Raw genomic sequence first — 17,821 nt, forward strand, 5'->3', positions numbered from 1 at the left:
TCCTGGCCTAGGCTGAAATCTGTCCCTGTGAGGGACAGAAGTGTATCTAGGGGGTGGTAAGGATAGTACTGAACATTTCATGCAGGGATGGGAACAATAAAAAACAGAAATGGTAAGGACCTAACAGAAGCAGAAGAGTTTAAGAAGAGGTAGCAAGAATACACAGGAGAACTATACCAAAAAGGTCTTAACCAGATAACCACAATGGTGTGGTCACTCATCTAGAGTCGGACACACTGGAGTGTGAAGTCAAGTGAGCCTTAGGAAGCATTACTACAAAGCTAGTGGAGATGATGTAATTCCAGCTGAGTTTGAGCTATTTCAAATCCTAAAGGATGATGCTATTAAAGTAATGCACTCAATATGCCATCAAATTTGGAAAACTTAGCAGCAGTCACAGGACTGGAAAAGGTCCTTTTTCACTTCAATCCCAAAGAAGGGCAATGTCAAACAATGTTCAAACTACTATACAACTGCTCTCATTTCACAGGCTAGCAATGTTATGCTCAAAATCCTTCAAGCTAGGATTCAGCAGTACATGAAATGAGAACTTCCAGATGTTCAAGCTGGGTTTAGAAAAGGCAGAGGAACCAGAGATCAAATTACCAACATTTGTTGGATCATGCAGAAAGCAAAGGAGTGTCAGAAAAACATCTACTTCTGCTTCATTGATTATGCTAAAGCTTTTGACATTGTGGATCAGAACAAACTGGAAAATTTTTAAAGAAACAGGAGTACTAGACAACCTTACCTGTCTCCTGAGAAACCTGTATAACCTATATGCAGGTCAAGAAGCAACAGTTAGAACTGGACATGGAACAACAGACTGACTCAAAATTGGGAAAGGAGTACAAGGCTGTATATTGTTACCCCGTTTATTTAATTTATACGTAGAGCAATCACATGAAATGCCAGGCTGGATGAATCACAAGTTGGAATCAAGTTTGCCGGGAGAAATACCAACAACCTTAGATAAGCAGATAATACCACTAATGGCAGAAAGTGAAGAAGAACTGAAGAGTCTCTTGATGAGGGTGAAAGATGAGAGTGAAAAAGCTGTCCTAAAACTCAACATTAAAAAACTAAGATCATGGGATCTGATCCCATCACCTCATGGCAAATAGAAGCGGAAAAGTGGAAGCAGTGATAGATTTTATTTTCTTGGGCTCCAAAATCACTGCAGATGGTGACTATGACCATGAAATTAAAAGACACTTGCTCCATGAAAGGAAAGCTATGACAGACCTCGAGAGCATATTAAAAAGCAGACATCACTTAGCCAACAAAGGTCCATATAGTCAAAGCTATGGTTTGTCCAGTTTTCATGTATGAATGTGAGGGTTGGACCATAAAGAAGGCTGAGCACCAAAGAACTGATGCTTTTGAATTGTAATACTGGTGGAGACTCTTGAGAGCCCTTTGGACTACATGATCAAACCAATCAATCCTAAAGAAAATCAACCCTAAATATTCACTGGAAGGACTGTTGCTGAAGCTCCAATACTTTAGCCACCTGATGTGAAGAGTGGACTCACTGGAAAAGACCCTGATCCTAGGAAAGACTGAAGGCTAAAGGAGAAGGGGGTGGCAAAGGATGAGATGGTTAGATATCATCACCGATTCAATGGACATGAATTTGAGCAGACTCTGAGAGACAGTGGAGGACAGAGGAGCCTGATGTCCTGCAGTCCATGGGGCCCAAAGAGTTGGACTCGACTTAGCAACTGAACAACAACAAAGGATGTTATTGCACAGTCCCCCCTTGTTGATGGAAGTTCAAGAATTTCTGAGATATTATATGTGAAAATAAATTAAGCAAGAGACAAGTCAATCTTATCTTTAGCCAATGTTGAGATAAAATAATATTTTAATCTGAAACGTTTTAGCTAAAAATGTATGTGTTAATAGGGAAAATTCTATTTAAAATTTCTAAAACTCTGTGACCACTCTGTGGGTGTAGGTGAGTGCCTAAGGAAAGGAAAAATAGAATCCATAAGGGGAAAAAGATAAATGTTTCCCCCTTTTATTTCCAATCAAGGAGAGAGACTGAGACCAATATTTAAATCATGCAAATAAGAGATTGGCATTTTAAAGTCTCTTTCTAGTCTTTTGTGCAGATATAAGGTAGATGTTCAGAATGGATAGCTCTCCATTTGGAAGAATATTTAATGACTTTATGGGAAAACAGAGGGAGACTTGGAGCTATGCTTGAGATAGGAGACAGCGATCTAAACTGTAGAATGAATTACATTCTGGTTTTCCAGGGACAGGCGAAGAGAAGGATTGATGGGTCCCAGAAAATGGGAGTAGAGGAAATATGAAGAAGGTCTGATAAAATAGCCAGAGGTGCCAGAGTAATGTAGCAGTTGACTCTGTCCTGGAGGAAAAATTGGCTGTTAAAAGACAACTTTGAAAGGGTGGCTGAAAAATTTTGGGATATTTATACCTAACGGTAATATTTTTTTAACCCATTTTCTGTACTATGACAAAAACTCCTCTATCACCCTCATATCATCAGCAAATATCTGATGGAATCAACTGCCCTGTGTTGAGGGTATTTTGGGAAAATAAAATATGGGACTGTGATCTGTGTTGGATTAACATAAAGAACAACCACAAGGGTCAAGACAAATGGTGAGATTGGAAATTCAATAGAAGAAAGTCAAAGCTGGAGAAAATTAAGAGATAGTTAAATTCCCTGATAATTCCTAGAGATGTTAGGGCTTGGAGGGCCTAGGATGCAGGTTTTACACTGCACATGGTGAGGACGAATGCAAATTCATTTGAATATTAAGGGAAAAGGTGGCTCTATAAACCTTGATGACTTGGCATACATCTGACATGTGAGTAACATACAAAATTGAAGTAAATGTACTTATTTATATACTTCTCTTCAAAAAGAAGTGGGTAGACTTTTGCAAAAGGTTTATAAATCATCACTGCTTGCATTTACATGGCTAGTCAAATGCTTTTATATATGCTATTTGTTTAATCCTTAGAATAGCCCCATGAAATACTGGCCAAGTAATACTACCCCGTTTGCTGTGTAAGGGAGTAAGGTTCAGAGATAAAACAGCTCATCTAGGATCACACAAATGATAAATGGCAGAGCAGAGGCAAGAAAGCAGGCCTTCCAAATTATAATTAATTGCTTCTTCCACTACACCACATGACCACATGGCAAAAAATGTGCAAATGTCCTTAAAGAACTCAAGTGGCAAGAGATGCGGATATAGGGGAATTAGCTAAATCATTTTCCTCACTTTCAATGAATAATGGTCCTTCATGGAATTCAAAGGAAAGAATGTTTGCTTCTTTCCTGGTTAAAGAATAGGGCTGACTTCCAAACCAGTTTGAGAGTAAAGGGCACTGGAGAAATTCAAACCCAGACATTCCATCTTACTCCTACTCAAAACCATGCTCCTCTGGTATGCAGAAGGTAAAAAAGAAAAAAGTCTGAGCATCCACCAGTATTCTCTGCATCCAACTCTTTCCAATAAAAATAATGGTTTATTTCATTCATTCACAGTATTTTTGAGTACCTTCTATATGCAGAGGTTTTGGCTACAAAGTGGCTAATTAAACAGACAAAGTCTCAGTCTGTGCGGATAGTTCCACTGGGAAATATAGCTATTAAGCAACTATGTGCATAAATTAGCATGACTACAACAGTTATAAATTTTACAGAGGGAAAAGAACCAGTCTAGATTATGAATCAGTGAAAGTCTTGAGGAAGAGACATTTGAACAGAGGCATAAAGGGTAAGCAGAAGTCAGCCAAGAGGGGAAAGAGATTAAGGCAAAGACAGAGTGTGCAAAGGTTTCAAGACAAGAAAAGTTTTGGGAATCAAAGGAACCCAAAACAAGCTAGTCCGAGTAGAACACAGTGAGTAAAAAAGTTCGCTTCACTGGGCGATACTGGGGAAGAAGATAGGAACCAGGCCCGTGGTTACTGAACCGGGTAGCCACTGAAAGTATTTCAAGCAGGAAAGTGAAATAATCTGATCAATGCTCTAGAAAGAGTGCCCTGGGTGCTGTCTGAAAAACGAATGGAAGGGGATGGGAGAGAGGAAAAAAAGTGAGATAGTGGGGAGACTGGTCCAAATGAAAGATGATGATGGTCTGGCCTAAAGAAGGAGCAGTGAAGGCAGAGAAAAACACACAGATCTGAGATATCTAGAATTCAGAATCAATGTAAGTTTAGTGAGTGACTAAAAGTTAGAGGTGATGGAAACTGAGGTATCAGAGTGACTCTCTAGGTATCTGGCTTCAGTAGTGGAGTGGATATAATTTCCATTTAACAACAGAGACAAGCTGAGAGAAGCAGATTTAGTTGGAAGGTACGAAGAGATGGAAAACAAGGGCTCAGTCTTAGCTTCAGGGCTTAATCTAAGCTTGATATACATAGAATATATCCAAGTTGAGATCATCAACTATGTAGTTAGATACAGATTCTGGAGCTCAGAAAATAAGCATGATCTGCATATAAAAATGTAGAGAGTTACTGACATTTATATTAGACTTACAATAATGGAAATAGATAAAACAACACGGAAGAATAACATAGAAGGCGAGAGAGTTCACATCTAATGGGCTTCACAACATACAGAGGTAGCAAGAACACATTCAATGGATTAGTAAAAGAGAGAAAAAGATGGAGCAGTTAGAAAAGAGAATGGGAGCTAAGTAAAGATAGCATGTGGGACAATCCTTCTGAAAAGAGAATGATACTGACACCCTTGGAAGAGATAATTTACTAATTATCAAAATGCAGCAAATTTGCCTGACTTAGTCCTCTTCTACCTGTAAGTATTGAACTTACCCAATTCAGTGTGGAAGAAAATACACACGGATAATAATTAGATTCCACTAAGAAACCATGATAGTATTCAATATCATTACCTGATTCCACATCAAGGGAGTATTTATCAATAGCCAAGTTCATGGTTTGGTAGGCAGTAGTGCAAAAGTCTTCCAGAATCACGTAGACAGCATTGGTGACGTTAGGAAGGACAGACCTGGTGAACTTCATTCGGCTATTCACCACAATACTGCCATTTCTGAAGTTCAGGATTTCTAAATTCTGGAATCCAGTGAGATTTGATTGGAGATAGGGAACCAGCTACAATACATGTAAAGTGGTCAGTTTATTGACAAAGTTTTACATTTTGTTCAATACACCAAAAACAAAGAAAGACGAACCTCTCCACTTTTCCAAACTGTATTCTGTTTACATTATTTAAATTGTTCATCAACAAAAGTATGAATTGTGAATTATTTGAGTCATGAGGTTATCAGAGTTATTTAGGAAACCCATGGAACTCACAGTTTTAGCCACCAGAGAGTTTATTCTCTGTTTCACTAAAGGATCGTGACAGTGAAAGTATTATAGGTACCTACAAAGCAATCTCACAATAAAATGTGAAAATAAATCTTAAACCTGTTTCAATCCTAGAAATTATGGAATAAAAAATCCAGTATCTAAGTTGTCATATCACTGTTATGCCACATTTGTGTTTTCCTTTTTTTGTATCCACCTGCCTCATTGTTTTCCTACCAACCCTAGGCTATTACACTATTTGGAGATGATAGGAAATGAAAGTCTACAGCAGACCACATTTTCCTTGGCTGAGATCTTATGTTGTGGGGAAAGAGGGGTGGTTCATATATGATTATTCACTAATGCCCGTATTTCACTTCTTATGCTTACCAGTTCTAAGAATCTTTGCTCCAGGGCTTTATACTCCAAAGAGTTTTTATTAAACAGATCTTCTGAAAACATCATGTTAGTCACTCTGAGGCTGAAGAAAACCACCACAGCTCCTACGGCTTGGGTATGACTCAGGTCATCACTTCTTGTGGGTTGAGCCACAACAGCCATCTCTGTGGAGTGGATATTTGTAGACATTTCCACATAACTACCAACCATGCCACTTTCCTCAGGGATTAGCTCAGGCTGATAGTAATCTGTGCCTATCTGGTCCAACTCTAATGAAATATCCTGTACACCCATAATGACTTCATCTTCCAGCAGGGTGGAACTTATGGTTGAAGGCAATTTGGTAGACTGTGTCATGGAAGCTTTCAACCAGAGCTTGTCAGTACTCTGTGGTGTACTTGCCAATGTGTCTCTGGACAGTTTCCCTAAGGGAGAAGTTCTTGCCCAAAAGACATCTGACTCTGGCACTGTGGTCCTCAAAGGCTGCACATCTGACTTTTCTATTGAAATCTTGCTGTCAAACCATTCATGGTTAAATGACTCTGTAGTCTGCTCCATATCCTCCTTTAGAAAGTGTTCTACTTGATCTGCTTTATCAATAGAAGCAGAGACTGCCACAAATGTCAGCAGAGGAGGTGATTTGGTAACTGAGTAATAATCAATGTCGGGTACCTCTGATGTGTGCTTGGGTAGAACTGGAGATGCAGATTGAGTTGTGGTCTCTGCAAAGAGGGACACAGTAGGTCCACCAGGGGGCTCATCTTCTGCAAAGTTTGTAGACCCATCAAAAGGCCCATATTCTGAATGCTCAGCACGCTGATCTGCAGAATCTATTTTGTCATCTATAACTGGTTTCACATCTATACCCTCAGTTAGCAAAAGTGAATCCTCAACTTCAAGCCATGACTTGGACAATGGTTCAGTGCTCTTCTCTAATGAAGTCTCACTCCATGGCCAAGTAATCAGGTCTATCTTTTGCCCAGACCCTGAACCCAAACCACTTTCAAACATGAACTCTTTTTCCATAGTTGTGTCTGGCATCCAAGAGCTCACTTCTAATTGGTCTTTGACTTTGGAGGCCAAAGAGTCCATGCCAAACGGTGTAGTTACTTCTTTAGCAAGAAGATCAAATGTGACAGAGGAGACTGGATATGGTGAGGATGGCAAAGATACCCCAGAGTCTTCCATGGATGGTGGTGTTTCTTTTGGCACAGGATAAGTAAATGGACTTGAAGGCAATGGATTAATAGAAAGAAAATCTTCTGACACTTCAACTTTCATTAATCCTAAAAATAGAGTTTTCCATTAATCAATCTACAAAGATGCCAAAATATATTCCCAGTCCTAATAAATACCTGTTTTTCCCCATTAGATCATGACAGACAGTTGCTGACTTTTACTTTGCCAAATCCAGCAAACAACAAGAAGGGATGATTATATTTTTGTGATGTGGTACAGTCACTCATGATTATAACCCCCTTCCCTGTGGATAACAAAACATCAGGTACTAAAATAACTCATCTTCAAACACTTTGGGTTTTTTTACCCCGTGAAAACAGAGAACTGCTGGTAGCCATATTGACAACAAAGACTGACTCTAGTAAAACCTTAGGAAGAAAATTCCCTAGAAATTGAATTCCCATTTTCTGGCTATGTTTATTGTCTACCATTCTTCAGGTTCACCCAATGTTCAAAAAGCTGGGCTCATTATTTATATCTTTATTCATCTTCCTCTTTCACCTATACTCTAGCCCTGAGTCTCACTGATTTGTCCTCTCCTGCCACATCTAAACCATCTACTTGACTTCATTTCTTAATCTCTGCTACAGCTTCCCCAGTTCAGACTTTCCCCTTCTCAAGCCTAATGCAAGCTAAAAATCTCTATTGGCCCCAAATTAATCCTATTAAAAGATACTGGCATAATCTTTGAGGCTGTTTGTTTACTACTAAAATATTCAAGCAAGTAGAGTAGTTCTTAAATAGTAATATAATTTAATTATATATCCTTTAACAGAAGCTTCAAAATATCTATTAGGTGATCTCACCCAAGATATTCATTTCTTATTATTTACCCATTTGGACTCTCCATTCCAACCCATTAAAGCCAATTGTTCCCTTTCTCACACAACTTTTCCAAGACATTTCCTCTCAGTGAATGTGGCCATGCTTTCTTCTAACCCTAGTCTCTTGCTCTCTTCAAAACCTCTGTCATCTAATGCAATAAATTGTGAAAAGTGATTAAAATTCCTTACCATCTTCTAATGAGTGAGACCCAGAAGTCCTTTCTTCAGAAGCCACAGGCAGGTCAGTCTGAAGCACTGCTGGGGTGACAGAATGAAGAGTCAAGCCGCTAACATCTAAAACCTCTGGGGAAGAACTGAGGCTCACCTTCGAGGGAAAGGCTAATTTGGGTGTAGACACTAAATCACCCAAAGGGCTTTCTGACCAGAGTTCCCTGCCAGTGGCTGAAGGAAGGCCAGAGCTGAAACCAAGTGGTGAAATACTGCTCGTGGTGGATTCATCTGCTGAGGGCCATTCAGCTTGAGGGGTATTATCCTGGAGGGGCAAAAAGAGGCTAAATCATATCATAGATAAAAGAAACACATACAAATAATTTCAAATAATCATCCATCCATCTACATTCCCAGATTTTACAGGGACAAAAGGCAATGTAATATTGTGAAAGGGATGGGGGATGGGCTCTAGAAGCAAACAGATCTATAATTAAATCCCAATTCAACCACTTACTAGTTGGAAAATCTAGAGAAAAATCAATCAAGGTATCACTTTAACCTCACCTAAAAAGTAGGAACAGATGACATATTATCTTTAAAAGATCCCAAACAAAATGAGTTTGTGGGATAAAACATTGTTTCTCTTGCTTTAGATGGTTCCTTTCCCTCTATCTTATTGGTGTGCTTTAAATACACAGAAGTTACTAATATCTTTACTTTGTTGTCAAAAACCTAAGCACGTTGCTCACAGCAGGAAAAACAATCGGTAATTTTATTCATCATTCTGAAAGGTATTAAAAATTAATTATAGGTCTTTTATTTTTATAAGAAATGCCACCAAGTGAAATGTGGTCTCTTACCTTGAATAAGTAGCCATATCTGCAAATTATAGCAATATCTGTGAATTATAGTACCACCTTTACTAACATAGTATTAATCGTATCTTAAAATTTAGCTGGTGGCTCAGGCAGTAACGTATTTGCATGCAATACAGGAGACCTGGGTTTGATCTGCATGCAATACAGGAGACCTGGGTTTGGAAGATCTCCTGGAGAAGGGAATGGCAATCTACTCCACTATTCTTGCTTGGAGAATCCCATGGACAGAGGAGCCTGGCAGACTACAACCCATGGGGTTGTAAAGAGTCAGACATGACTGAGCGACTAAGCACACACTCAGGAATAGAAAAGTGGACAGAAACACAATCCTTGAACACATTAATTATTTAATCTTGTGCAGATCAGTCTATGTAAAAAGGTTTAATGATGATTTTAATAGGTAAAATGGCCATGACATTGGATAAGAGTTTATATATTCTAATCTATATTGAATAACAAAACCCAAGAAGTGTCAAATGCATATAAGGAATTCATAAAATATTTCCTAGGTGAAAACTGAAAAATAGGAAAGATCAATAATTCTCTACTCTAAATAGCATTAAAATCTCATGCAGATTTTTTAAAGACACCAATGCCCAAGCCACACACCCCAGAGATCCTAACTTAACTGGTCTAAGAGTTGGGACCAAGACATGGTATTACACTCTTAAAGGTTCCTCAGTAAAGGATGGAGCCTCATCACATGCCCATTGTATTATACCTGCCTGGGTTTCTAAAATACTTCTTTAGTTGTTGAATCATTATATTTTCTCATTAACTGGAAACTTTAAGAAAATTTCCACAAGCATAAACCTGCCTGAAAACTAGAATTCATGGGATAGCTATGAACAAAATGAAGTCCATGGAAACTAAGAACAAGAAACTCTGAACAGAATCCCTTCCACCTTCCTCCAGGAGATTCCTGCCAGAGGTGGTGAACTTTCACTGGCACATACGCTCAAGCCTAACATGCTTTTTAAACAAAAGCACACAATTTTAAGGTGGCTAACTATAGTTTAGTCTATGGCCATGAACTAACTCAACCTACTAAGCTATGGAGGGACTCAACTCAGTTACATCACCTAATGTCTTTTATGCTTTGTCTACACACTTTCTCTCGTCTCTCCATCAAGGGTCCACATGATGAAGCATTAGATAGCACACTCCCTCAATCACAAAGGAGGAAACAGGAGGCAAGAAATTACTGAGCATGTCCGAATTCATCCCTTCTTCTAGTGACAAATGCACAGTAGATCATTGGGTATACATAGAAATACTCTCAGTTTCATCTACTATTTCTAAACTAAAAGCACTAAGTCAAGTAACTAATTTTCTTTTGTGGAACTCAGTGACACCAACACTTCGTTCCCTGTTCAGACTCTTTTAATTAGGTCCTATTTTAAGTGAGCCATCCTGTTGGTTACTTTTATCTGTCACAACCCTAGCCCCTTCTCTTCCCTGATAACTTCATCACCCCCGCTCCCTTACGAGTGGTCTTCTGTTTGAGTTTGCACGTTTAGAAGCGGAAGATCAAAAAACAGGAAGACTGAGAGGTTAGGGTATTTCTTTCCTCTAAGCCTCCATACTGTGTGTCCTGCAGTAGCTCTGTCCCTCAAAAAACTAAAGCTTCAGCTCTTACTGGGCTCTGGTCACTGCATTTCCTCCCCCTGCCCTAAAACTCAATGGATGGGAATGGCTTCTCATTGCTGTTAGTCTCAGCACACTTTGAGATTTCCTTTTTTCATTCCCTTAACCTCACACTACTATCCAGGGGGTTCTGCTACCACTGAAACCCTAACTGAGCCATGTTCTGTAGTGCAATGTATTTTAAATATCCATAAAAGTTTGCATCATTTTTGTCAAAAGGTGATTACAAGATATGTGATGAAATACAAATGGCCAGAAAAAGAAGAGAATGGATTAAAACAACAACATGAACCAAACATGATATCATTCTGGCAAAATTTAATTAGAAATAAAGAATCTAAAGAGTAAAGAGGGAAGTGATGAAAAGGGGATGGTGCAATATTAGTATATATTTTTGGCAATGTGACTTGGTCAGAAAGAGGAATTAGACAAAGACACATCTGAGCATTAGATTGGAGTCTAGTGATCTGAGTCTGATGAACTGAATATATAGAGAAAAGCAAAATATATATCAAAGGAAGAGGAAGACCATCTTCAAAAGACTAGATGTAACTGCTGCAAATGATATATTAAAAAAAAAAAAAAAAAGAACCATTTAAGGATAAGAAATTACCTTTTGGGAATTCTCTCATCAGAAGTGAAACTGAGGATATCAATCATGAGTAAGGCCAAAAAGATGATTTAAATCATGGGAAAGATTTCTGGCATTTTTCTAGTAAATTTTAGTATTTAAGAGTATGTCATCACCAGGAATGAATTTAACCTTCATAACTTCAAAACTCTATATAGGGAAAGCAGCTTGTGATCACTGACCTATGTACATGGTGCTTCTATATAACCTAGCACCAAACAGATACATAAAGTTGCCTTATATTTCTGACTAGAGAGTCTAAAAGTTTCTGGGTCCTCAAAAATGAGCCAAGAGTGATGTCAGCAAGATGAATGAGTAAGACAACCCCAACTCATACTCCCCTTTCAACAACAGCAATTTTCACCCTTTGTGGACAAAAGTGACTTTGTGGGAGCTGCAGGATTCAGTACTATATACCAAGGGACCCAGAAGGAGTCTGGCCCACCTGGCACATAGGGTAATAAGCATACAGACTTCAGCCCTGACTGTGGACCTGAGGTGGCCCATGAACTAGCTCCAGCCCCTCTTGGACACAATCTGGGAGCCACTGGAGAACAATAACTTGGACAATCACCCGTAAATGAGAGAACCATTGTGGAAGTCCAAGAGTCCAAAAGAGTAGCTCCCAAAATACCACTAAATCCAAGTTCAGACACACTGTTGAAGGTAAGCTAAACAGTTTCACTTTACCCACCTCATCCTTCCCACATGGCAACACAGCCCATGGCCAAGAGAGCACCACTCTGCACAAGATTTCTGCACAGAGGAAAGTGAGAGTGTGTTAGTCTCTGGCCGCCCCAGCTGTGCAGGTCCTTGTATTTCTCTCACTCTGTCCAGAGTACTGAGTTGTAAGATGCACAACTAGGGGATGGGAAGTGGCTGAAAGAAGAGCAGCCAGGACTCTGAACGTATTAAAGGGATACAGATCCTACTAACTGCATGACGGACTCCATCAGGAGGCCTGACCATGAGTTGCCAAAACGCTTTGCCCACTGATCCCCCTTCCATAGCCCACGGGCGCCTCCAGTACTGTGTGTGCCTCACCCCCACACACACCTGCTCCACCCCATGGCTGGTTCCTTGTATGCCCTTCCCATGGCAGAGAGAACGAGCTTTGGCAGACAGCTAGTGAACAGAAAGCCATCCTGAATCTATAGGCCAGGGAGAGATGACAAACTTTAGCTTCTGCACTTCCCTTGGGAAAGCAAAAGGAAAGCTATCATCACTCAGCCCGGTGCACTGCAGGATCAAGAGAGGGCACACAAACTTAAGAAATCTGCCACAAGAGGTAGCAAGAAGCATGCAGAAGGTATATCCATAGGAGGTCTGAGAAAAACAGAAAGAAAATATTCTAATAGTTATATGAAAAGATATTAAAAAATCACCTTTAACAGGGAAATGCAAGTCAAAACCACAACAAAACATCATCTCACACCTGTTGGAATGGCTATTTTCAAAAAAGATAAAAGTGCTAGCAAAGGTGTGTGGAAAAGGGACCCATGTGCACTGTTAGTGGGAATGTAAATAGGTATAGCCATTGTGGAAAACAGTATACAGTTTAAATTAAAAACAGAACTACCATGTGATCCAGCAATCCCACTTCTGGATATATGGCTGAAGAAAACTAAATCAGTGTGTCAAAGAGTTCTCTGTACTCTTATGCTCAGTGCAGCATTATTCAGAATACTAAGACATGGAAACAACCTGAGTGTCCATCAGTGGATAAATGGATAAAGATGCGTTACACACATACCATGGAATATTATCTAGCCATGGAACAGAAAGAAGTCCTGCCATTTATGGCAATATGAATGGACTTGGAGGGCATTATGCTAAGTAAACTAAATCAGAAGAAAAGGTCAAATACTGTATGATACCACTTACACATAGAATCTGAGAAAGCCAAACTCATAAAAACAGTTGTGTTCTCTAAGGGCTGGGGGTGAGGAGATGGAGAGACGTCAGTCAAAGAGTACAAACTTGCAGCTATAAGCCAAATAAGTTCTGGGTATCTAATGTACAACATGGTGGCTATAGTTAACAGTACTGTTATAAACTTGAAATTTGTCTAAAGAGTAACTCTTAAATGTTCTTACCACCAAAAAAAAGATAAATATGTGAAGTAATGGAGCTGTTAACTAACTCTACTGTGATAAGTACTTCAAATCATCATCTTGTACACCTTAAATTTATACAATGTTCTAGGTCAATTATATCTCAAGAAATGGGAAATAAAAAGAATTGCCCAGATGGAGACAGCAATTCCAGAGTTCAATTCCAAATAAATGAAAAGACAACAAATTGAAGTCTAGAATGTAGAAGTAAAACAAATAGAAGCTTTTGTTTTGCCAAAGGTTTAGTACTTTATAAGGCCATCCTTCGGTTTACAAAAATCTTATGTTAGGAAGGGGGGCAGAGCATGCACATATATGTGAACATAATAAAAGTACCATATTTTATAACTAGAAAGACTCTTAAGAATCATTTAGTCAAAACTTGCCTATTAAAAATAAGGAACTGAGGTTCATAGTCAGGAAAGGCCCACAGTCACAAAAAATAGAGAAAAAAAATCTGAACTAGATTCTGAGTTACTAGAGTTCTGTCCTTGGGTTTCACTCACCATATAGGACTTTTTGTTGAAGAATACGTACAAGTGTATATACCCAGAGGGCAAAAGGATTTCCAGAGGAGAAACTAGAGCTAGCAGATTTGGCAGTCAGTTCTCATTCAGGCTGGCATGTGTGCAAAGATCCAAAAGACTCAGGTGAAAAAAGAGCAGAGAAAGGAGGAAAGACCATTTTCTAATATTTAAATGTCTGCTATGTTGAATATAGAAGCTATTTGTATATAAGGGAATTCTTCCTTTCTCATTTTTTTCTATTATCCTAAAATTATGTATGTATTCAATTTTAAGTAAGAAAGCCATTTAGTCAATACTAAGTTCTGTCCCTCAAAAAAGCTGTTATGATGATAAGAATCATACCATACCAGAGAATTCATTTGCTTTCCTCTTAATTATCTAAAACCACTTCTAGAAATGTATTAAAGCCACCTGTGCTTCCAGTTGAGTCAGGTATATTTATATTGTTGTAATTCTAGGTGTGCATTTTTTCAAAATTCTAGGAGAGATGACTAAGCTCCTCAACCTATACCTAAGAATTTGAGTTTTATCATAAAGAGCCTACGACCTGACACATATTAGGAAAGGCAGTTGAATCCTCAATGAAAAAGAAATCCTCAAGCAATATACATGATTTCAATATACCTGTAAACTAAATTCCTTTTCATTTTCTAAAAATTAAAATAATAAACAATTCTGTAATGAAAGTTAAGCCACAGGTAAGCAACATAAAATGTGAAGTAAAACAACTTGATTTTTTTAAAGAAAGAAAGAAGACCAAAAAAAAAAAAGAAAGAAAGAAAGAAAGAAGACCATCTATTCCAAACAAGTACCCCCTTAAGAAAAAAAAAAAAAAATGGCATGGCAATGAAGCTTTCTCATATATTTTGAAAGGTAAACACATACATGCCAGGAATAGCACTTCATTTATTTTTATATGAATAGATGTTCCCATAGTAACAAATTCAACTCCCGAATTCTTCTTTTAACTCAATGTAGTATATCAACAGGTTCAATATTATATTGGCCAGTTTCAGTTCTGCTAATGCCAATTGAAAAGCTTGCTAAGTGCTATAGGAAGCACACTGTGCAACAAGTGATTTTCCAAATCAGAAGGCCAAAAGGCATCAAATTCAATATCCCCAAATTACTACCTTTAAAATAATTTCTAAAAATAAAATCTGGTTAAAAAAAGAAACAACAAAAACCTCACTTCTATTAGAGTAGAGAGGACAGAGAGGAAGAAGGGGGAGGAAGGGGAGAAGCAATAACCAGACACTTCTAGTTAATCATACTTTTCTTTCATGTCTTATTATTACCATTAACATTCCAATGTCTCCTCAAACTGAAAAACCAAGGAGTTGGCTTAAATGCAAATAGACCCACAGAACAAGCAACATAAATGAACAAATGAGTACAGTTAGTCAGTGTCTGCCATAACTAAACGGGCAGCCTCTTTCAACCAAGCTCTAGCCATTTCTTGCAATGGAAAATGTAAACAATGATTTTGGATCTTCCGGTTTTCAAAAGAAATTGAAAAATCTGCATTTTTATCAAAAAATCTCCTAATTTTTAAAAATTGACTTAAAAAAATAGCCCCAAAGCACATGCCTATAGCTGGATATCTAGTCAGATCATCTCAAGTTTGCAAACCCTGGCTTATATAAAATTTGTGTCTTTACATCATTCTAAGTTATCATCACAGATCTGTGGTGACAGAAGCCCTGACCATCAGTATGTCTTCTTTAGTTGGCGGGAATGCATACTTGTACAGCCACTATGGAGAACAGTGTGGAGATGCCTTAAAAAACTGGAAATAGAATTGCCTTATGACCCAGCAATCCCACTGCTGGGCATACACACTGAGGAAACCAGAGTGGAAAGAGACATGTGTACCCCAATGTTCATCTCAGCACTGTTTATAATAGCCAGGACATGGAAGCAACCTAGATGTCTATCAGAAGATGAAAGGATAAGAAAGCTGTGGTACATATACACAATGGAGTATTACTCAGCCATTAAAAAGAATACATTTGAATCAGTTCTAATGAGGTAGATGAAAATTGAAGCCTATTATACAGAGTGAAGTAAGCCAGAAAGAAAAACACCAATACAGTATACTAATGCATATATATGGAATTTAGAAAGATGGTAACAATAACCCTGTATGAGAGACAGCAAAAGAGACACAGATGTATAGAACAGTCTTTTGGACTCTGTGGGAGAGGGAGAGGGTGGGTTGATTTGGGAGAATGGCACTGAAACATGTATAATATCATATAAGAAACGAATCGCCAGTCCAGGTTCGATGCAGGATACAGGATGCTTGGGGCTGGTGCCCTGGGATGACCCAGAGGGATGGTATGGGGAGGAAGGTGGGAGGGGGGTTCAGGATGGGGAACACGTGTACACCTGTGGCAGATTCATGTCGATATATGGCAAAACCAATACAATATTGCAAAGTAAAAAATAAATAAATAAAGTAGCCCAAAACAACTGTTAAAAAAAAAAAGAAAAGAAAAGAAGCCCTGACCAGAATGGGATCAGAAGGAACAGAGGCCAGAGGCATGTGTTTGCAATGGATCACCACTCCCTGCCACCACACCCTGAATGAACGCCTATGACAGCACCACCTTATTTGTGTACAAGTCTGTCTACCACCACCAGACTGGAAACTACCTCTTGTAGGCAAGACCACACCTTATTCATCTTAGTCTCCCCAGCACTTGGCACATGAAAAGGACAAAATAAATACACTTGAATGAGTAAGTGGATGAATAAACAAACACCAAACGAATGTAATCTCTGATGTCAATCTCCCTCTAACCTTTTTTCTCCATTATGGAACTTGGTGAAAAGAGTATTTTCAGTGACTCCACATTTCAAAACTGAGTTGCTCTACACCTGAGCAGAAGGAATGGCTGCTCATATTGATGGTTAAGCCAGTTTGAGGCAGACTTTCTAAATTTCCACTGCTGGATGAAAGCCAAGAAACAGATGTTTGAAATTAATTTAACATTAGTTTCTTTTCTGCCATATGAGACAGAAAAGAAGTATCAAGAGGGTAGAAGGAGTGGGGAATATAGAAGAAGGGAATGTCCAGGGTGCAACCATGTGATAACAGAAGATCCTGGAATCGTTGTAGACAGTTTGGTCTTTAGTGGTATTGTGGTGGTTGTTCTACCGACACTGCAGGAAGCTACTTTCTTTTTGACTGGTTGCTTCTGGGTAGGTGTCATGGCAAGTGGAGGCTAGAAGGGACAGAAGTGTGCCCAGGGGAGTTGAGTGGTAGGAACAACAAAAAAAAGTTCATTCCATGCTGTTTCTGTGCAAATGGGAATATTTTCTGCCCAGGATAAAGGGAGGCTGATTTAGAGTCCCACGCAATATTTCTCATTTGTCAACCAGGCACTATTTTTACTCTTCTTTCTCTCTTTTCCATACGTACACTGTTCTATAGGCTCTGGAATATATAAACATTTTCTTCAATACAGTCCCTGTAACAAAAAGCTATACTCTGTACCTATGTACATCAAATTTACATTTCTGGGTAACTTTTAGAGAACAACTCAGTGGGCACTTACAGTTTAATTATCACCAAACAAGTATGAACCACAAATAACCTTTCTACCATTTGCGGACTTTGGCAATGCTGAACGTATGGACTTCATTTAACCACTGCAGAAGGCTTAAATTATCTGCTCATGGTTGGGTCCATGAGTTGACAACTATGAATAATGTTCCAAGGATGATGTAAGAGAATATTTGAAATAGGAACAGCTTGGGAAATCCATGATGCCAAAGTAAGCAGGCAGGTGTACAAAGAAGAGAAGTTTTAGAGCCTGGTTCTAGGCATAAAACACAGAAACATACTTACCAGAATAGATGGTAGGGCCTGCTGAAGACTTGAACTTTGAGTGTTCCAAACTTGGTCTTCACTTTGGGGAAGTAAAACCCCTCTCACTAAAGAAAGAATAACATTAAAGAAATTTTTAGTTGAGACACTACTGTGTTTAAGGTTCAGAGACAATTAAAAACCAAGTTCTTCCTTTTTATAAGCTTAGATTTGGGTAGAACAAATGGAAGGATCTTG

The 17,821-nt window shown here is 38.7% G+C and overlaps 1 protein-coding gene across 7 annotated transcripts in view; it reads right to left on the reverse strand.

Moving 5' to 3' along the window:
* Nucleotides 1-17,821, reverse strand: part of IMPG2 (interphotoreceptor matrix proteoglycan 2) — a 78,311-nt gene that overhangs the window by 13,475 nt on the left and 47,015 nt on the right. For all 7 annotated transcript variants that reach the window (XM_070790608.1, XM_070790693.1, XM_070790567.1 and 4 more), the window contains 4 exons: nt 17,606-17,691; nt 7,971-8,274; nt 5,710-7,004; nt 4,902-5,121 (listed from right to left, as the gene is read on the reverse strand). In XM_070790608.1, coding sequence (XP_070646709.1) covers nt 4,902-5,121; nt 5,710-7,004; nt 7,971-8,274; nt 17,606-17,691 — 1,905 coding nt within the window. The remainder of the gene's footprint in view (nt 1-4,901; nt 5,122-5,709; nt 7,005-7,970; nt 8,275-17,605; nt 17,692-17,821) is intronic.

The sequence above is a fragment of the Bos indicus genome, chromosome 1 (genome assembly GCF_029378745.1).
Source record: "Bos indicus isolate NIAB-ARS_2022 breed Sahiwal x Tharparkar chromosome 1, NIAB-ARS_B.indTharparkar_mat_pri_1.0, whole genome shotgun sequence".
Classification (NCBI taxonomy): domain Eukaryota; kingdom Metazoa; phylum Chordata; class Mammalia; order Artiodactyla; family Bovidae; genus Bos; species Bos indicus.